Below are 15,692 nucleotides of genomic sequence, written 5' to 3' on the forward strand. Positions count from 1 at the left end.
TGTGTGTGTGTGACCTGTGTGTGTGAGTGTGTGTGTGTGTGTAGAGCAGGTGTGTGTGTGTGTGTGTCTGTAGAGCAGTTGTGTGTGTGTGTGTGTGTCTGTAGAGCAGTTGTGTGTGTGTGTGTGTCTGTGTGTGTGTGTGACCTGTGTGTGTGTGTGTCTGACCTGTGTGTGTCTATAACCTGTGTGTGTGTCTGACCTGTGTGTGTATGTGTGTGTGTGTGTAGAGCAGGTGTGTGTGTGTGTGTCTGACCTGTGTGTGTGTGTGTGTGTGTCTGACCTGTGTGTGTGTCTGACCTGTGTGTGTCTATAACCTGTGTGTGTGTCTGACCTGTGAGTGTGTGTGTGTGTGTCTGACCTGTGTGTGTCTGACCTGTGTGTGTGTGTGTCTGACCTGTGTGTGTGTGTGTCTGACCTGTGCGTGTGTGTGTCTGACCTGTGCGTGTGTGTGTCTGACCTGTGCGTGTGTGTGTCTGACCTGTGTGTGTGTGTGTCTGACCTGTGTGTGTGTGTGTGCGCGTCTCTGACCTGTGTGTGTGTGTCTCTGACCCGTGTGTGTGTGTGTGTGTGTGTGTCTCTGACCCGTGTGTGTGTGTATGTGTGTGTGTGTGTGTGTGTGTGTGTGTGTCTGACCTGTGTGTGTGTGTGTGTGTCTCTGACCCGTGTGTGTGTGTATGTGTGTGTGTGTGTGTGTGTGTGTCTGACCTGTGTATGTGTGTGTGTCTGTCTCTGACCCGTGTGTGTGTGTATGTGTGTGTATGTGTGTGTGTGTGTGTGTCTGACCCGTGTGTGTGTGTGTGTGTGTGTGTGTCTGTGTGTGTGTGTGTGTCTGTGTGTGTGTGTGTGTGTGTGTGTGTGTGTGTGTGTGTGTGTGTGTGTGTGTCTCTGACAGTCGTAAAGGATACAGGTGAGGTCCAGGTCGAACCCGTCCTCCTGGTACCGCCTCTTGTTCCGGCTCACGATCTCCTTGATGAGGGCAGCCATCCCCGGGGCGTGCGCGCGGTGCCTGTCCGTAAAAGCGCCGTGAAAGTCCCGCAGACCTGTGCGGCGGCGGCCGCTCCGTCCCCGGCCGCCGCGGAGCCTGTGCTGCCTGGTCCCGGGGACAGAAGCTAACTAGCCCCGGGAGCTAGCGTGATCCAGCCGCGGCTCTGGGGTCCACGGTGAAATCAGATAAATCCGGTGGTTATTAGAAACGGAACCGAGGGGTCCAAACGGATCAGACGGCCCCGGTAACGGGCTCCTCTGGTCCGCCCTGAGAGCTCCGGAGCGGCCGGAGCTTCACCGGCCTTCCCGCTGACAGCAGCCCGTCTGTCGGTGCTGTTCCCCGGCGTCAGTACTCCTCCCTGCCCCGCTGCGGGCCTGGGTCTCCTGGTGTCCCGGTGTCCAGGTCCCCGCCTGCGGACACAACCATCCGCGGGTTCGAGTCCAGACCTGCGGAGCTCCGGGCGGCGGTGGGTCAGTGTGTTCCCGGCCGCTGTGATCGGCTGCTGATCGGCGGAAAGAAAATCTGTTTGAGCGGAAACAGAGACATGAACACATCCGGTACACCCTTTCAAAATACTATGGGAAACACTTCAAAATAAAGTACAGGGAGACTTCCGGTACACCCTTTCAAAATAAAGTACAGGGACACATCCGGTACACCCTTTCAAAATACTACAGAAAACACTTCAAAATAAAGTACAGGGAGACTTCCGGTACACCCTTTCAAAATAAAGTACAGGGACACGTCCGGTACACCCTTTCAAAATATAGGAAAATTTTCTAAATAAAGTCCAATGATTATACTAAAAAAACAATGTTTATCCTCACGTAGAGTCTGTAAAGAATATGAAATTACAACTTTAAAATACATATATTCATATATAATACATATATGTATAAATATAGAGTTATACAATTATTGATAATTCTAATATAATAAACATATAATCATAAAACTGTAAAATACATATAAATATATACATTTATATATATATGTATTAATACACACACATACATTAATATCTACACTGTTCGCTCTTGAGTTCAGATGCTTATAAACTGTTTCAGCTCCACCTGCTGAATTTCTCTATTTTATATTTACCTCGTCTGTAATTTGTCGTAATTTTGTTATTTATGTTTTTATTTGTTGAATTTGAAGAGTTTTAATTTTAAATGTACTTTTATCATTTTTTAAATGATTTTTTAAATCAGAAAATATTTATTTAACATTTATCAAAAGTGTTTACACGTTTAAAATATTTATAAAAATAAATAAATAAATATTAAAATGTTTCCATAAAACAAAGAGATTTAAAAAATAGAATATAAATAAAAGTTTATATTGAAGCAGCGTCCGGAGGCGGAAGTGAGTCCGGTAAAAGAACCGTAGAAGAAGAAGAAGCGGCCGCCTGCGCCCGGCACCACCGAAGAAGAGCACACCGCGGAAGCGCTGCAGAGTGACGTCACCGCCGGTGGAGGTGAGTTCCGTTACCGTCGCATTTACCGGAGAAACGGCACTTTGTGTGTTTTCCTCCCGGTGGGTTTTTACCGGAGCAGCTTCCGGAGCTCCGCGGCCGGTCTGACCTCTGTGACCCGGGCACAGGTGCGTGTTTCCCGGGGAGGAGCCGCTGTGTTCCGGCCGCAGACAGAAGGTCAAGCTAATGCTAGCGTTAGCAGCTAGGGTGCTCAAACTGCGGTCCCGGGACACCCAGGGGTCCGGGACGGGGTCCCACTGAGAGCCGTTGGGTTAAAGAGTGATTTAAAATAAAACCAGCTTGTTTTTTATTAAACAGGGACCGGATCCCTGATCCCTGATCCCTGATCCCTGATCCCACCGGACCCGGGTCTCACCGGACCCGGGTCTCACCGGACCCCGGTCTCACCGGACCCCGGTCTCACCGGACCCGGGTCTCACCGGACCCCGGTTCAAACACTGAGGGTTTAACGTTTCATCAGCTCTGATCATAAAAACAGAGCTGATGGAAAACAACTGGATCAGAAACGATGAAGCAGCAGCTGCTTCACTAAACGGCTGCAATACAATAATATATAAATATAAATAAATATAAATAAATGTGTAAATATGGAAGAGTTTCGGTTTCTTTCCCGTGCAGCTGCAGAAACTGTGTTTAGAAACCCGTCACTTCTCTTTTTCCTGCTTCTGTTCATTAAAACTGAGCTGATGTAAAAAATCTGCAGCTGTGAAACTCTGAAACAGCAGCTTCACTAAACGGCTGCGACTTAAAATGAATCTAGCTTCTTTATTAAACAGGGACCTGATCCCGGGCCCGGGTCTCACCGGGGCCCGGGTCTCACCGGGGCCCGGTTCAAACACTGAGGGTTTAACGGTTCTGCCTCCGGTCGTTGACGCGGAGCTGCGGGACCTTCACCCAGGATCAGGCACCATGAGCCCGCAGCTGCTCCTCCGTTCGGCTCCGATCCAAAACACTAAAAACAGTTTTGATTATGAAAATGTGGCGTTTCTAGTTTTCACTGAGCGGATCAAAGCACAGGACGAGGATCCTGAGGATCAATGTTTAATATTATTAATCAGAGATTTGAGAGATTCAATAATAAGAAGAACATTGTTCCTCCGCAGCCCTGAGTGCACTTCCTGTGACCTGCCTGTGCACTTCCTGTGACCTGCCTGTGCACTTCCTGTGACCTGCCTGTGCACTTCCTGTGACCTGCCTGTGCATTTCCTGTGACCTGCCTGTGCACTTCCTGTGACCTGCCTGTGCACTTCCTGTGACCTGCCTGTGCACTTCCTGTGACCCCCCCTGAGCCTGACCATGGTGCTGGGCAGCGTCCCGGCGGAGAGCGTGGGCCGCCCCCTGGGCAGGAACGAGGTCATCGGCCTGCTCTTCCGTCTCACCGTCTTCGGCGCCGTCACCTACTTCACCATCAAGTGGATGGTGGACGCCATCGACCCCACCAGGAAGCAGAAGGTGGAGGCGCAGAGACAGGTGAGGGGGGGGGGGGGGCAGAGACAGGTGAGGGGGGGGCAGAGACAGGTGAGGGGGGGGCAGAGACAGGTGAGGGGGGGGCAGAGACAGGTGAGGGGGGGGCAGAGAGACAGGTGAGGGGGGCAGAGACAGGTGAGGGGGGGGCAGAGACAGGTGAGGGGGGGCAGAGAGACAGGTGAGGGGGGGCAGAGACAGGTGAGGGGGGGCTCAGAGACAGGTGGGGGGGGGGAGGGCAAATAACTGTTGTCTTCAGTGAACTTTAATAAACGTATATTTATAATAATAATAATCGTTAATAAGCATAACTGTGTGTGTGTGTGTGTGTGTGTGTGTGTGTGTGTGTGTGTGTGTGTGTGTGTGTGTTCGTGTGTGTGTGTGTGTGTGTGTGTGTGTGTGTGTGTGTGTGCAGGCGGAGAAGCTGATGCGTCAGATCGGAGTGAAGAACGTGAAACTGTCTGAATATGAAATGAGCATCGCAGCTCACCTGGTGGACCCCCTGAGCATGCAGGTACACCTGCAGTGCTGTTGTTGTTGTTTGTGTGTTTATTGTTGTTGTTATTGTTGTTATAGTAATAAAGTAATATTTGTCGTGGGGCTCAGATGACGTGGCAGGACGTGGCCGGTCTGGACGACGTGATCACAGAGTTGAAGGAGACGGTGATTTTACCTGTTCAGAAGAGACACCTGTTCATGGGCTCCAGGCTGCTGCAGCCGCCCAAAGGTCCGTTACCACGGCAACCGCTCACCCGTTCACTCACCTGTTCGCTCACCTGTTCACCTGCCCTTTTCTGACCCCGCCCCCCCCTGTCGTCACGGTAACAGGCGTGCTGCTGTACGGACCCCCGGGCTGTGGGAAAACGCTGATCGCCAAGGCGACGGCCAAGGAGGCGGGGTTCCGCTTCATCAACCTGCAGCCGTCCACGCTGACGGACAAGTGGTACGGAGAGTCCCAGAAGCTCGCCGCCGCCGTCTTCTCCCTGTCCGTCAAACTGCAGCCGTCAATCATCTTCATCGACGAGATCGGTACACACACACACACACACACACACACACACACACACACACACACACACACACACACACACACACACACACACACACACACACACACACACACACACACACACACAGGGACACACAGGGACACACACACACAGGGACACACACACAGGGACACACACACACACACACACAGGGACACACACACACACAGGGACACACACACACACACAGGGACACACACACACACACACACACACACACACGGGGACACACACACACACACACACACACGGGGACACACACACACACACACACACACGGGGACACACACACACACACACACAGGGACACAAACACACACACACACACAGGGACACACAGAGACACACACACACACACAAACACACACACACACACACACACAGGGACACACAGAGACACACACACACACACACACACACACACACACACACACACACACACACACACACACACACACACACCACACACACACACACACACACACACAGAGACACACACAGAGACACACACACACACACTCTAATGATGGTGTGTGTTGCACAGACTCGTTCCTGAGGAGTCGTTCGAGCTCCGACCACGAGGCGACGGCGATGATGAAGGCGCAGTTCATGAGTCTGTGGGACGGGCTGGACACGGACCACCACTGCCAGGTCCCCCATCAACATCATTATCATTATTATTATTATTATTAATATTAATAATACATCCTTAACCCTGAGCGTCGTCCTCCTCCCGTGTGTCAGGTGATCATCATGGGCGCCACCAACCGCCCTCAGGACCTGGACCCGGCCATCCTCAGGAGGATGCCCACCAGGTTCCACATCAACCAGCCTGTGGGTGTTTCAAAATAAGAGCACGCAACGTTAGCATGTTAGCATAGCATGGTTCTCACCTGTGTGTGTGTGTGTGCGTGCGTGTGTGTGTGTGCGTGCGCCTCTGTGTGCGTGTGTGTGTGTGTGTCTGTGTGTGTGTGTATGTGTGTGTGTGTGTGTGTGTGTGTGTGCGTGTGTGTGTGTGTGTGCGTGTGTGTGTGTGTGCGTGCGCCTCTGTGTGCGTGTGTGTGTGTGTGTCTGTGTGTGTGTGTGTGTATGTGTGTGTGTGTGTGTGTGTGTGTCCCTGTGTGTGTGTGTGTGTGTGTGTGTGTGTGTGTGTGTGTCCCTGTGTGTGTGTGTGTGTGTGTGTGTGTGTGTGTGTGTGTCCCTGTGTGTGTGTGTGTGTGTGTCCCTGTGTGTGTGTGTGTGTGTGTGTGTGTGTGTGTGTGTGTGTGTGTGTGTGTGTGTGTGTGTGTGTGTGTGTGTGTGTGTGTGTGTGTGTGTGTGTGTGTGTGTGTGTGTGTGTGTGGAGCAGAGCGTGATGCAGAGGGAGCAGATCCTCAAACTGATCCTGGAGAACGAGAGCGTGAGTTCAAACACCACCGTTACACCGACCCACTGGAGAACAGGAGCACATGATTAAGAGTGTGTGTGTGTGTGTGCGTCTCACCTGTCTTTCTGCAGATCGACCTGTCTGTTGACCTCGTCGACGTTGCCAAGGAAACGGAGGGTTTCTCAGGAAGTGACCTCAGAGAAATGTGTCGGGACGCCGCTCTGCTCTGCGTCAGAGACTTCGTCCACTCTCAGAACGACAGGTACCTGTCTCTCTCTCACCTGTCTGTCTCTCACGTGTCTGTCTGTCTCTCCCTGTCTGTCCCTCACCTGTCTGTCTCTCACCTGTCTGTCCCTCACCTGTCTGTCTCTCACCTGTCTGTCTCTCACCTGTCTGTCTCTCCCTGTCTGTCCCTCACCTGTCTGTCTCTCACCTGTCTGTCTCTCACCTGTCTGTCTCTCGTCCGTCTCTCTCTCACCTGTCTCTCTCTCTCCTGTCTGTCTCTCACCTGTCTCTCTCTCACCTGTCTGTCTCTCTCTCACCTGTCTGTCTCTCTCTCACCTGTCTCTCACCTGTCTCTATCTCTCTCTCACCTGTCTCTCTCTCACCTGTCTCTCTCTCTCCTGTCTGTCTCTCACCTGTCTCTCTCTCACCTGTCTCTCTCTCACCTGTCTCTCTCTCACCTGTCTGTCTGCCTCTCACCTGTCTGTCTCTCACCTGTCTCTCTCTCACCTGTCTGTCTCTCTCTCACCTGTCTCTCTCTCACCTGTCTCTCTCTCACCTGTCTCTCTCTCTCACCTGTCTGTCTCTCACCTGTCTCTCTCTCTCCTGTCTGTCTCTCACCTGTCTGTCTCTCTCACCTGTCTCTCTCTCACCTGTCTGTCTCTCACCTGTCTCTCTCTCACCTGTCTGTCTCTCACCTGTCTCTCTCTCACCTGTCTGTCTCTCACCTGTCTCTCTCTCACCTGTCTCTCTCTCACCTGTCTCTCTCTCACCTGTCTGTCTGCCTCTCACCTGTCTCTCTCTCACCTGTCTCTCTCTCACCTGTCTGTCTGCCTCTCACCTGTCTGCCTCTCACCTGTCTCTCTCTCACCTGTCTGTCTCTCACCTGTCTCTCTCTCACCTGTCTCTCTCTCACCTGTCTCTCTCTCACCTGTCTCTCTCTCACCTGTCTCTCTCTCACCTGTCTGTCTGCCTCTCACCTGTCTGCCTCTCACCTGTCTCTCTCTCACCTGTCTGTCCCTCACCTGTCTCTCTCTCACCTGTCTGTCCCTCACCTGTCTCTCTCTCACCTGTCTGTCTCTCTCTCACCTGTCTCTCTCTCACCTGTCTCTCTCTCACCTGTCTCTCTCTCACCTGTCTGTCTCTCACCTGTCTGTCTCTCAGTGCGTCAGAAGACGTCATCCGTCCGATCCATCAGTCCGACCTTCAGAAGGCGATCAGTAAGATGAAGAAATCCAAGATGGCGGGCGGCCGTGGCGCACTGCTGCACGCCGCTCTGGACTAACCAGTGACATCATCACGCCGCTCTGGACCGCCCACAGTGACGTCATCACGCCGCTCTGGACCGCCCACAGTGACGTCATCACGCCGCTCTGGACCGCCCACAGTGACATCATCACGCCGCTCTGGACCGCCCACAGTGACATCATCACGCCGCTCTGGACCGCCCACAGTGACGTCATCACGCCGCTCTGGACCGCCCACAGTGACATCATCACGCCGCTCTGGACCGCCCACAGTGACGTCACGTGTTTCTCCGACCTTCAGAAACAGAACTAAAGAACGTTTCTGTGTCTGAAGGTCAACGAGACGGCGTTTCCGTGGTTACACCGTCAACAACTACATTACCCATCAGCCTCAGCAGAACTGAGCTCAAATCCAGAACTTTTATTGTGAAAATCCTCCCTGCAGCAGGAAGTTAAAGACGAATCACAGAAGTGAACGAGCCGCCGGCGTCTCCTCGTTACACGTGAACCTGATCTCCATCCGTTACCTCAGGAGGAGCGCCCCAGACACGAGGTAGCGGTTCGATTCCGTGTCGCCCGTAAACAAGAATCTAAACGTCGGCGGTTTTGAATCGTTTTCGCTGTAAAACACAGAAACACGTTTTTCATAAAGTGAACTTTATTATTTTATTATTTTTTTATTTTTATTATTTCTATCGTGTTTTTCTGTTTCTTTGACCCTGTGTGAATAAAGTTTTTTGTTGTGTCATAAACGCTGAGTCATGTTCATGTTTATAATAAATCAGGAGAGTTTTCAGTCGTTAAAGTTCAAACAAAACGGAACAGGAACTTTAATCATGTGAATATGACTCATACTCATCTCCAGCCTCTGATCCTGGATCAGGTCTCAGGTCGCTCCATCGTCCCCTCACTCGTGAACCAGATCCCGAGGTGCTTGAAGTCCTTCACTTGGGGTCAGGACTCGTTCCAGACCCGGAGGAACAATCCAGCGGTTTCCTGCTGAGAGCCACGGCCTCAGATCCAGAGGTGCTGATCCTCATCCCGGCCGTTTCACACTCGGCTGTGAACCGATCCAGTGAGTGCTGAAGGTCCCTGACCCACGACGCCATCAGGACCACGTCAGAGACCAGATCCTCAGCCCACCCACCTGCAGCCCCTCCCCACCACCACTACGCCTCCATATCCTGTCCATGAAAACCACAAACAGGATTGGTGACAGAGTGCCCCCCTGGAGGAGGCCGACCCCCACCGGGAACCACTCCGACTCACTGCCCAGGATCCGGACTCAGCTCTCTCTTTGGGGGTACAGAGACTGGACCCCCTCAGAAGTGACCCCCTCACCCCAGACTCCCCCAGCACCTCCCACATTATCTCCAGGGACCCGGTCATGGGCCTTCTCCAGATCCACAAAGCACATGTAGACCGGATGGGCCCACTCCTGTGAACAGCTTGGACGGTTCCCCGTGTCCCCCTCCTGAGGTGCTGAATGGTGGTCCAGAAGCACCTCGGTGCCCCCCAAAGTCCTTCTCCAGGACTTGTGTGAACTCCTCCCACACCCGCTGCTTTGCCTCTGACCCAGCAGAGGCTGCAGCCCTTCAGACCTGTGGGGACCTCAGAACCACCTCCGGAGTCTTCTGGGAGACCAGATCCTGAAGGCCTCCTTCTTCAGGGGGACCCCTGACCCCCGGGGTCCACCACGGTGCTCCAGGGTCCCCGCCCCTTGAGGCACCTGAGACCTTGAGGCCACAGCTCACCGCTGCAGCTTCAGCAGTGGAAGCTTTGAACATCGCCCGCTCCGGTTCGATGCCCCCAACCTCCACAGGGACGCCAGAAAAGCTCCTCCGGAGGTGTGAGGTGAAGGTCTCTGGGACAGGGGCCTCCTCCAGACGGTCCCAGTTCACCCGCACTACTGGTTTGGGTTTACCCGGTCTGTCCAGAACCTTCCCCGTCCTCTGACCCACTCATCCCCAGATGGTGATCAGCTGACAGCTCTGCCCCTCTCTTCACCCGAGTGTCCAAAACATCCGGCCTCAGATCAGATGAGACCATCACAGACTGGATCCTGGACCTTTGGCCTAGTGTGCTCTGGGACCAGGTCCACTTCTGAGCCTCCTTCTGTTCCAACATGGTGTTTGTTAAAGAGGATCCAGGACCTTCGGCCTCAGATCAGACGTTTGTTAATAAAACAGAAACAAGCTGAGACAGAATATGACGATGATCATGATCATGATGCTCTGAGAAAACTTAAACTATTTAAACTTTATATATAAATATAAAGTTTAAATAATTTAATTCATTAAACTATTTAAACTTTATATATAAATATAAAGTTTAAATAATTTAATTCATTAAACTGAACCAAGACGTCATTTATAAAAAACGACGACAGGAAAAACTTTGTTTCTTCAGTGAAAAAAGTTTATTAAAGCTTTAAAAACATTCGTCTGCAACAACAGGAAGTGACACGCTGAACAGGAAGTGACACGCTGAACAGGAAGTGACAGGCTGAACAGGAAGTGACACGCTGAACAGGAAGTGACACGCTGAACAGGAAGTGACACGCTGAACAGGAAGTGACAGGCTGAACAGGAAGTGACAGGCTGAACAGGAAGTGACACGCTGAACAGGAAGTGACAGGCTGAACAGGAAGTGACACGCTGAACAGGAAGTGACACGCTGAACAGGAAGTGACAGGCTGAACAGGAAGTGACAGGCTGAACAGGAAGTGACACGCTGAGCCGGAAGTGACACGCTGAACAGGAAGTGACACGCTGAACAGGAAGTGACACAGTCGAGTCAGAAACACCAAAATTTACCCAGAACGAAAGAAAAAACGTTCAAACCTGAAAAAAAACCTGAAGATCAAAGAAGGAACTCATTTAAATAATAATAATAATATTTCATCAGATTTTTTCTGTTTTCTCTTGATAATAAATTAAAGTTTTAGTTTTCAAAGAGAAAAGAATAAAAATCAAAAACACAGAAAGATGATTTTTCACATTTCATTCTTTAAGTTAATTAAATCTGATTCTCGTTCAAACGGACGCCAGTGAAAACGTGAAAACGCCAAAACGCCGTTTCTGCGCCTCCTGTTCTGCTTCAGTGGTGCGTTCGTGTGCTGTTGGAATAATCGGAGAAACGAGTTCCCGACGAAGAATTCACGAGTTTTTGTTTCATTTAGACGAAGAAACAGAAACGTCCGAGGAGAACCTGAACGCAGCATCAACAGCAGCCAATCAGACGCCTGGACCGAGACGACTTCTCCTCACTTCTGTCTCTTTGTCTCTTTGTCTCTTCGTATCTTCGTCTCTTTGTCTCTTTGAGTTTACTGAGCATCTAACGGTTCCTTTCATGTTTAATCATTTGTGTAAAAATAAAGTTTTGTAAAATTAAAGCTTCAGAAAATAAAAACCCGTCACATTAAAGCTGATGAACTCGAGCTGCTGATTGGACCCGACCCTTCAGGGGGCGGGGCTTAGCCACACACAGATGAACACAGATGCATCATGGGATTATTGCGGCTCGCCCTCCTGCCTCCACAGAACCAAGATGGCCGCCGTGAGCCTCGTGCCTGCGTCTCCTCACAGCTCCGTGTTCGGGGCGCGGCCGAAGCTCCGCCCCTCACACTCGCTGTGGAAGTCGCAGCCGTCCAGGAGGTGGCGGTACGCGGCCCGGACGTCCCGGTACAGCGGCGCGTCCTCCCCCTCCAGCCCCGGGAATCGAACCGGAGCCTCGTTGAGGAGCAGCTGCAGCCGCGGGCCTCGCTGGCAGTCGTACAGCACGAAGAGCAGGTTGGCGGCGTACGGGACGATGAGACCGGAGCGGAAACTTCTCCCTGAGAGACGCAAGACGCACGTTTAAGTCCCACTCACCTGACGCCGCGCGCTGCGCTCTGATTGGAGCTGAGGCGGGGGGCGGGGCTTCGTACCGTGCTGTGTGGCGTAGTTGGTGGCGGTGGGCGGAGTCTGGTCCTTGAAGAGTCCCAGCAGCGCCAGGAGGGGGAGGAGCGTCTCAGCGTGACCCACCAGGACGGAGGCGGGCTCAGGGGCGGCGTCCGTCGACCTGAGGAGCGAGAACGCTTATTTATTAATTATGATCATTGATATTTAATAAATAATAAAGAAAAATAATTATGCTAAGCTAATGTTAGCTGCATGTGCTAACAACAACAACAATAAGTGGGTGTAAAGCGTCCTGTGATGTCACGGACCTGCGGGGGCGCCCGGCCTTGTCGAGCGTCCTGAAGACGTGGTGGAACAGTGGGCAGCTGGACAGGGCGCTGATGGCGTGCCCGTGAGTGCGCTTCCAGTACTGCTTCAGGTCCGACTTGTACTCCAGCACCTGGGGACGGATTCAAACCGTGATCAACACGCAGCAGAACCACTGAACCACAGAACCGTCAGGGACATGAGAGGCGGGGCGGGACCTTGGCGTCGTCCTCGTCAAACAGGAAACACCACGGCGAGTGGAGGGACTTGATGGCGAGCTCGTAGGAACACAAGAAGAACGCCGCCTCCACCAGATCTACGGGAACACGGAGGGACAAACTTCACGCTCCATGCTGTGTGTGTGTGTGTGTGTGTGTGTGTGTATGTGTGTGTGTGTGTGTGTGTGTGTGTGTGTGTGTGTGTCTGACCCGTGCGTGTGTGTGTGTGTGTGTGTCTGACCCGTGTGTGTGTGTCTGACCCGTGTGTGTGTGTGTGTGTGTCTGACCCGTATGTGTGTGTGTGTGTGTGTCTGACCCGTGTGTGTGTGTGTGTGTGTGTGTGTGTGTCTGACCCGTGTGTGTGTGTGTGTGTGTGTGTGTGTTTGTCTGACCCGTGTGTGTGTGTCTGACCCGTGTGTGTGTGTGTGTGTGTGTGTCTGACCCGTGTGTGTGTGTGTGTGTGTGTGTGTGTGTGTGTGTCTGACCCGTGTGTGTGTGTCTGACCCGTGTGTGTGTGTGTGTGTGTGTGTGTGTGTGTGTGTATGTGTGTGTACCTGTGTGTGTGTGTGTGTGTGTGTGTGTGTGTGTGTGTATGTGTGTGTGTATGTGTGTGTACCTGTGTGTGTGTGTGTGTGTGTGTGTGTGTGTGTGTGTGTGTGTGTGTGTGTGTGTGTGTGTGTGTGTCTGACCCGGGCTCAGCTGCTGCCGGTGGAGGCCCAGCCTCTCAGCGACCCTCCCCCTCACCGCCTCCATCTCCTCCCCGTGTTTGAACTTCTCCACCTCCAGCGTCGCCGTGCGGTTCTTCTCCACGCCCTCCACGAAACCACGGCAACGCTCGAAGAACCGCAGCAGGGAGTCGTCCACCTGGTGACGGAACGGCAGCTCTGCACACACACACACACACGTACACACAGGTACACACACACACACACACACACACACACACACACACACCTGTTATAATTCATGTTCAGATCCTGCTTCTGCTCTAATCTGTTTGTGTGTGTGTGTGTGTGTGTGTGTGTGTGTGTGTGTGTGTGTGTGTGTGTCTGACCCGTGTGTGTGTGTACCTGTGTGTGTGTGTGTGTGTGTGTGTGTACCTGTGTGTGTGTGTGTGTGTACCTGTGTGTGTACCTGTGTGTGTGCGTGTGTGTGTGTGTGTGTACCTGAGTGTGTGTGTGTGTGTGTACCTGTGTGTGTGTGTGTGTGTGTGTACCTGAGTGTGTGTGTGTGTGTGTACCTGTGTGTGTGTGTGTACCTGTGTGTGTGTGTGTGTGTACCTGAGTGTGTGTACCTGTGTGTGTGTGTGTGTGTGTGTACCTGTGTGTGTGTGTGTGTACCTGTGTGTGTGTGTGTGTGTGTGTGTACCTGAGTGTGTGTACCTGTGTGTGTGTGTGTGTGTGTGTGTGTGTGTGTGTGTGTACCTGTGTGTGTGTGTGTGTGTGTGTGTGTACCTGTGTGTGTGTGTGTGTACCTGTGTGTGTGTGTGTGTGTGTGTGTGTGTACCTGTGTGTGTGTGTGTGTGTGTGTGTGTGTGTACCTGTGTGTGTGTGCAGGTGCAGACCCTCCTGGAAGGCCTCGGTGCTGTGGACACAGGTGTGTGTGTGTGTGTGTGTACCTGTGTGTGTGTGTGTGTGTGTGTGTGTGTGTGTGTGTGTACCTGAGTGTGTGTGTGTGTGTACCTGAGTGTGTGTGTGTGTGTGTGTGTGTGTGTGTGTGTGTGTGTGTGTGTACCTGAGTGTGTGTGCCTGTGTGTGTGTGTGTGTGTACCTGTGTGTGTGTGTGTGTGTGTGTGTGTGTACCTGTGTGTGTGTGTGTGTGTGTGTGTGTGTACCTGTGTGTGTGTGCAGGTGCAGACCCTCCTGGAAGGCCTCGGTGCTGTGGACGCAGCGTGGTTTGGAGCTCGTCTTCAGCTCCATCTTCTTCACGTTTTGCTCCGTAAACAGCGACGGGAACAAGAGTCCGAGCCTCTGAGCGAGCAGACGCAGGTCGGCCCGCCCCTTCTCCACCAGCGCCCCTGAGGATTCACCGCATCAATGATACACGACTGGAGCTGCTGCCCCCGAGACCTGATCCAGGATCAGAGGCTGGAGCTGCTGCCCCTGAGACCTGATCCAGGATCAGAGGCTGGAGCTGCTGCCCCTGAGACCTGATCCAGGATCAGAGGCTGGAGCTGCTGCCCCCGAGACCTGATCCAGGATCAGAGGCTGGAGCTGGTCCCCTGAGACCTGATCCAGGATCAGAGGCTGGAGCTGCTGCCCCCGAGACCTGATCCAGGATCAGAGGCTGGAGCTGCTGCCCCCGAGACCTGATCCAGGACCAGAGGCTGGAGCTGCTGCCCCTGAGACCTGATCCAGGATCAGAGGCTGGAGCTGCTGCCCCTGAGACCTGATCCAGGATCAGAGGCTGGAGCTGCTGCCCTGAGACCTGATCCAGGATCAGAGGCTGGAGCTGCTGCCCCTGAGACCTGATCCAGGATCAGAGGCTGGAGATGAGAATATTTAATAATAATAATAATAATAATAATAATAATAATAATATCAGAGCCGGTGCCTCCGGGTCTCACCGTCCATGTCCTCCGTGTACCACATCTGCCAGCGGCTCTGGATCTCCCGCAGCAGACCGTTGCTCCCCCCGGTGCTGCCCCCGGTGCTCCCCGCGGTGCTGCCCCCGGCGCTGGTCGCCTCTCTCCGGGCCAGCTCGCTCCGGAGCAGCTCGCTGAGCCTCTGGATCCTGCGGATGTTCTTGACGGTGGGGAAGCGGCTCCCGTGCCGGATGACGGCGGTGACGTGGACCGGGGAGCAGCTCTCGGTGCTCGGGGGTCTCAGCACGGAGCGGTTCACGGACAGCTCGTCCCGCAGCAGCCGCCGGTTCACGTCCTCGTACCGGGTCTTGGTGCCGAAGTACGCGGCGATGTGCGGGATGTCCGGGGCCGGGCGGGAGGAGCAGCAGGGGCGGGTCAGGACCAGGCTGAGGGCCAGGACCAGGGCCCCGCCACGGCCCGGTAAACCCGGCAAACCCCCGGACATGATGACCGGAACTGAAGAGCCGGAACCTTTGTGTACTGAGCTGAAGTTCCTCCCGTGTTCCAGTGAAACCGCTCCGGACTCTTTAAAACACTGAAACAAACTAAATAATCATAAAAACGAACTTTAAACTTCACAAACACGAAGATTATTTTAATATCGATCAAATTCTGCGGCGGTTCAACTTTAGTCCGCCTCAGGAACCGGAAACACCAGCGAACCGTTTCCGGTAAATAAACAACAACTTCCGTTTACTGTGCTACAAAATAAAAGCCGAAACAAAAACAAAACAAAAAAACACACTACCGGTGTCTACTTTCAAAATAAAAGCATGTGACGTCACATATATAAAGTTATGATGAAGTGACGCTGAATTTTTATTTAAAATATTTAAATTTAATTAAATATGAGA

General features: G+C 52.7%; 2 protein-coding genes and 1 pseudogene across 3 annotated transcripts in view; 1 reads left to right on the plus strand and 2 right to left on the minus strand.

Moving 5' to 3' along the window:
* The window catches only part of LOC310961057 (phosphatidylinositol 3,4,5-trisphosphate 3-phosphatase and dual-specificity protein phosphatase PTEN-like), a 6,726-nt pseudogene extending 5,244 nt beyond the window's left edge, over positions 1-1,482 (minus strand). The window contains exon 1 of the transcript XR_014593857.1: positions 906-1,482. The product of XR_014593857.1 is annotated as a phosphatidylinositol 3,4,5-trisphosphate 3-phosphatase and dual-specificity protein phosphatase PTEN-like (transcript). The remainder of the gene's footprint in view (positions 1-905) is intronic.
* A 948-nt stretch (positions 1,483-2,430) lies between these two features.
* atad1b (ATPase family AAA domain containing 1b) lies at positions 2,431-8,545 on the plus strand. The gene is made up of 10 exons (XM_083932996.1): positions 2,431-2,462; positions 3,584-3,950; positions 4,360-4,458; positions 4,551-4,671; positions 4,773-4,973; positions 5,538-5,644; positions 5,738-5,827; positions 6,342-6,392; positions 6,491-6,621; positions 7,746-8,545. Exons 2-10 carry the CDS (start codon positions 3,777-3,779, stop codon positions 7,864-7,866), a joined length of 1,095 nt encoding a protein of 364 aa, XP_083789122.1. The 5' UTR covers positions 2,431-2,462; positions 3,584-3,776; the 3' UTR covers positions 7,867-8,545.
* Positions 8,546-10,319: 1,774 nt separating this feature from the next.
* On the minus strand, positions 10,320-15,485 carry LOC310961055 (multiple inositol polyphosphate phosphatase 1-like). Its single transcript, XM_083932994.1, has 7 exons — positions 14,821-15,485; positions 14,089-14,271; positions 12,944-13,138; positions 12,255-12,352; positions 12,039-12,169; positions 11,757-11,890; positions 10,320-11,663 (listed from the first exon to the last, which is right to left on the minus strand). Exons 1-7 carry the CDS (start codon positions 15,281-15,283, stop codon positions 11,410-11,412), a joined length of 1,458 nt encoding a protein of 485 aa, XP_083789120.1. The 5' UTR covers positions 15,284-15,485; the 3' UTR covers positions 10,320-11,409.
* Between the last annotated feature and the right edge of the window lie 207 nt (positions 15,486-15,692).

This window comes from Echiichthys vipera, assembly GCF_963691815.1.
Source record: "Echiichthys vipera genome assembly, chromosome: 18".
NCBI classification, from domain to species: Eukaryota; Metazoa; Chordata; class Actinopteri; order Perciformes; family Trachinidae; genus Echiichthys; species Echiichthys vipera.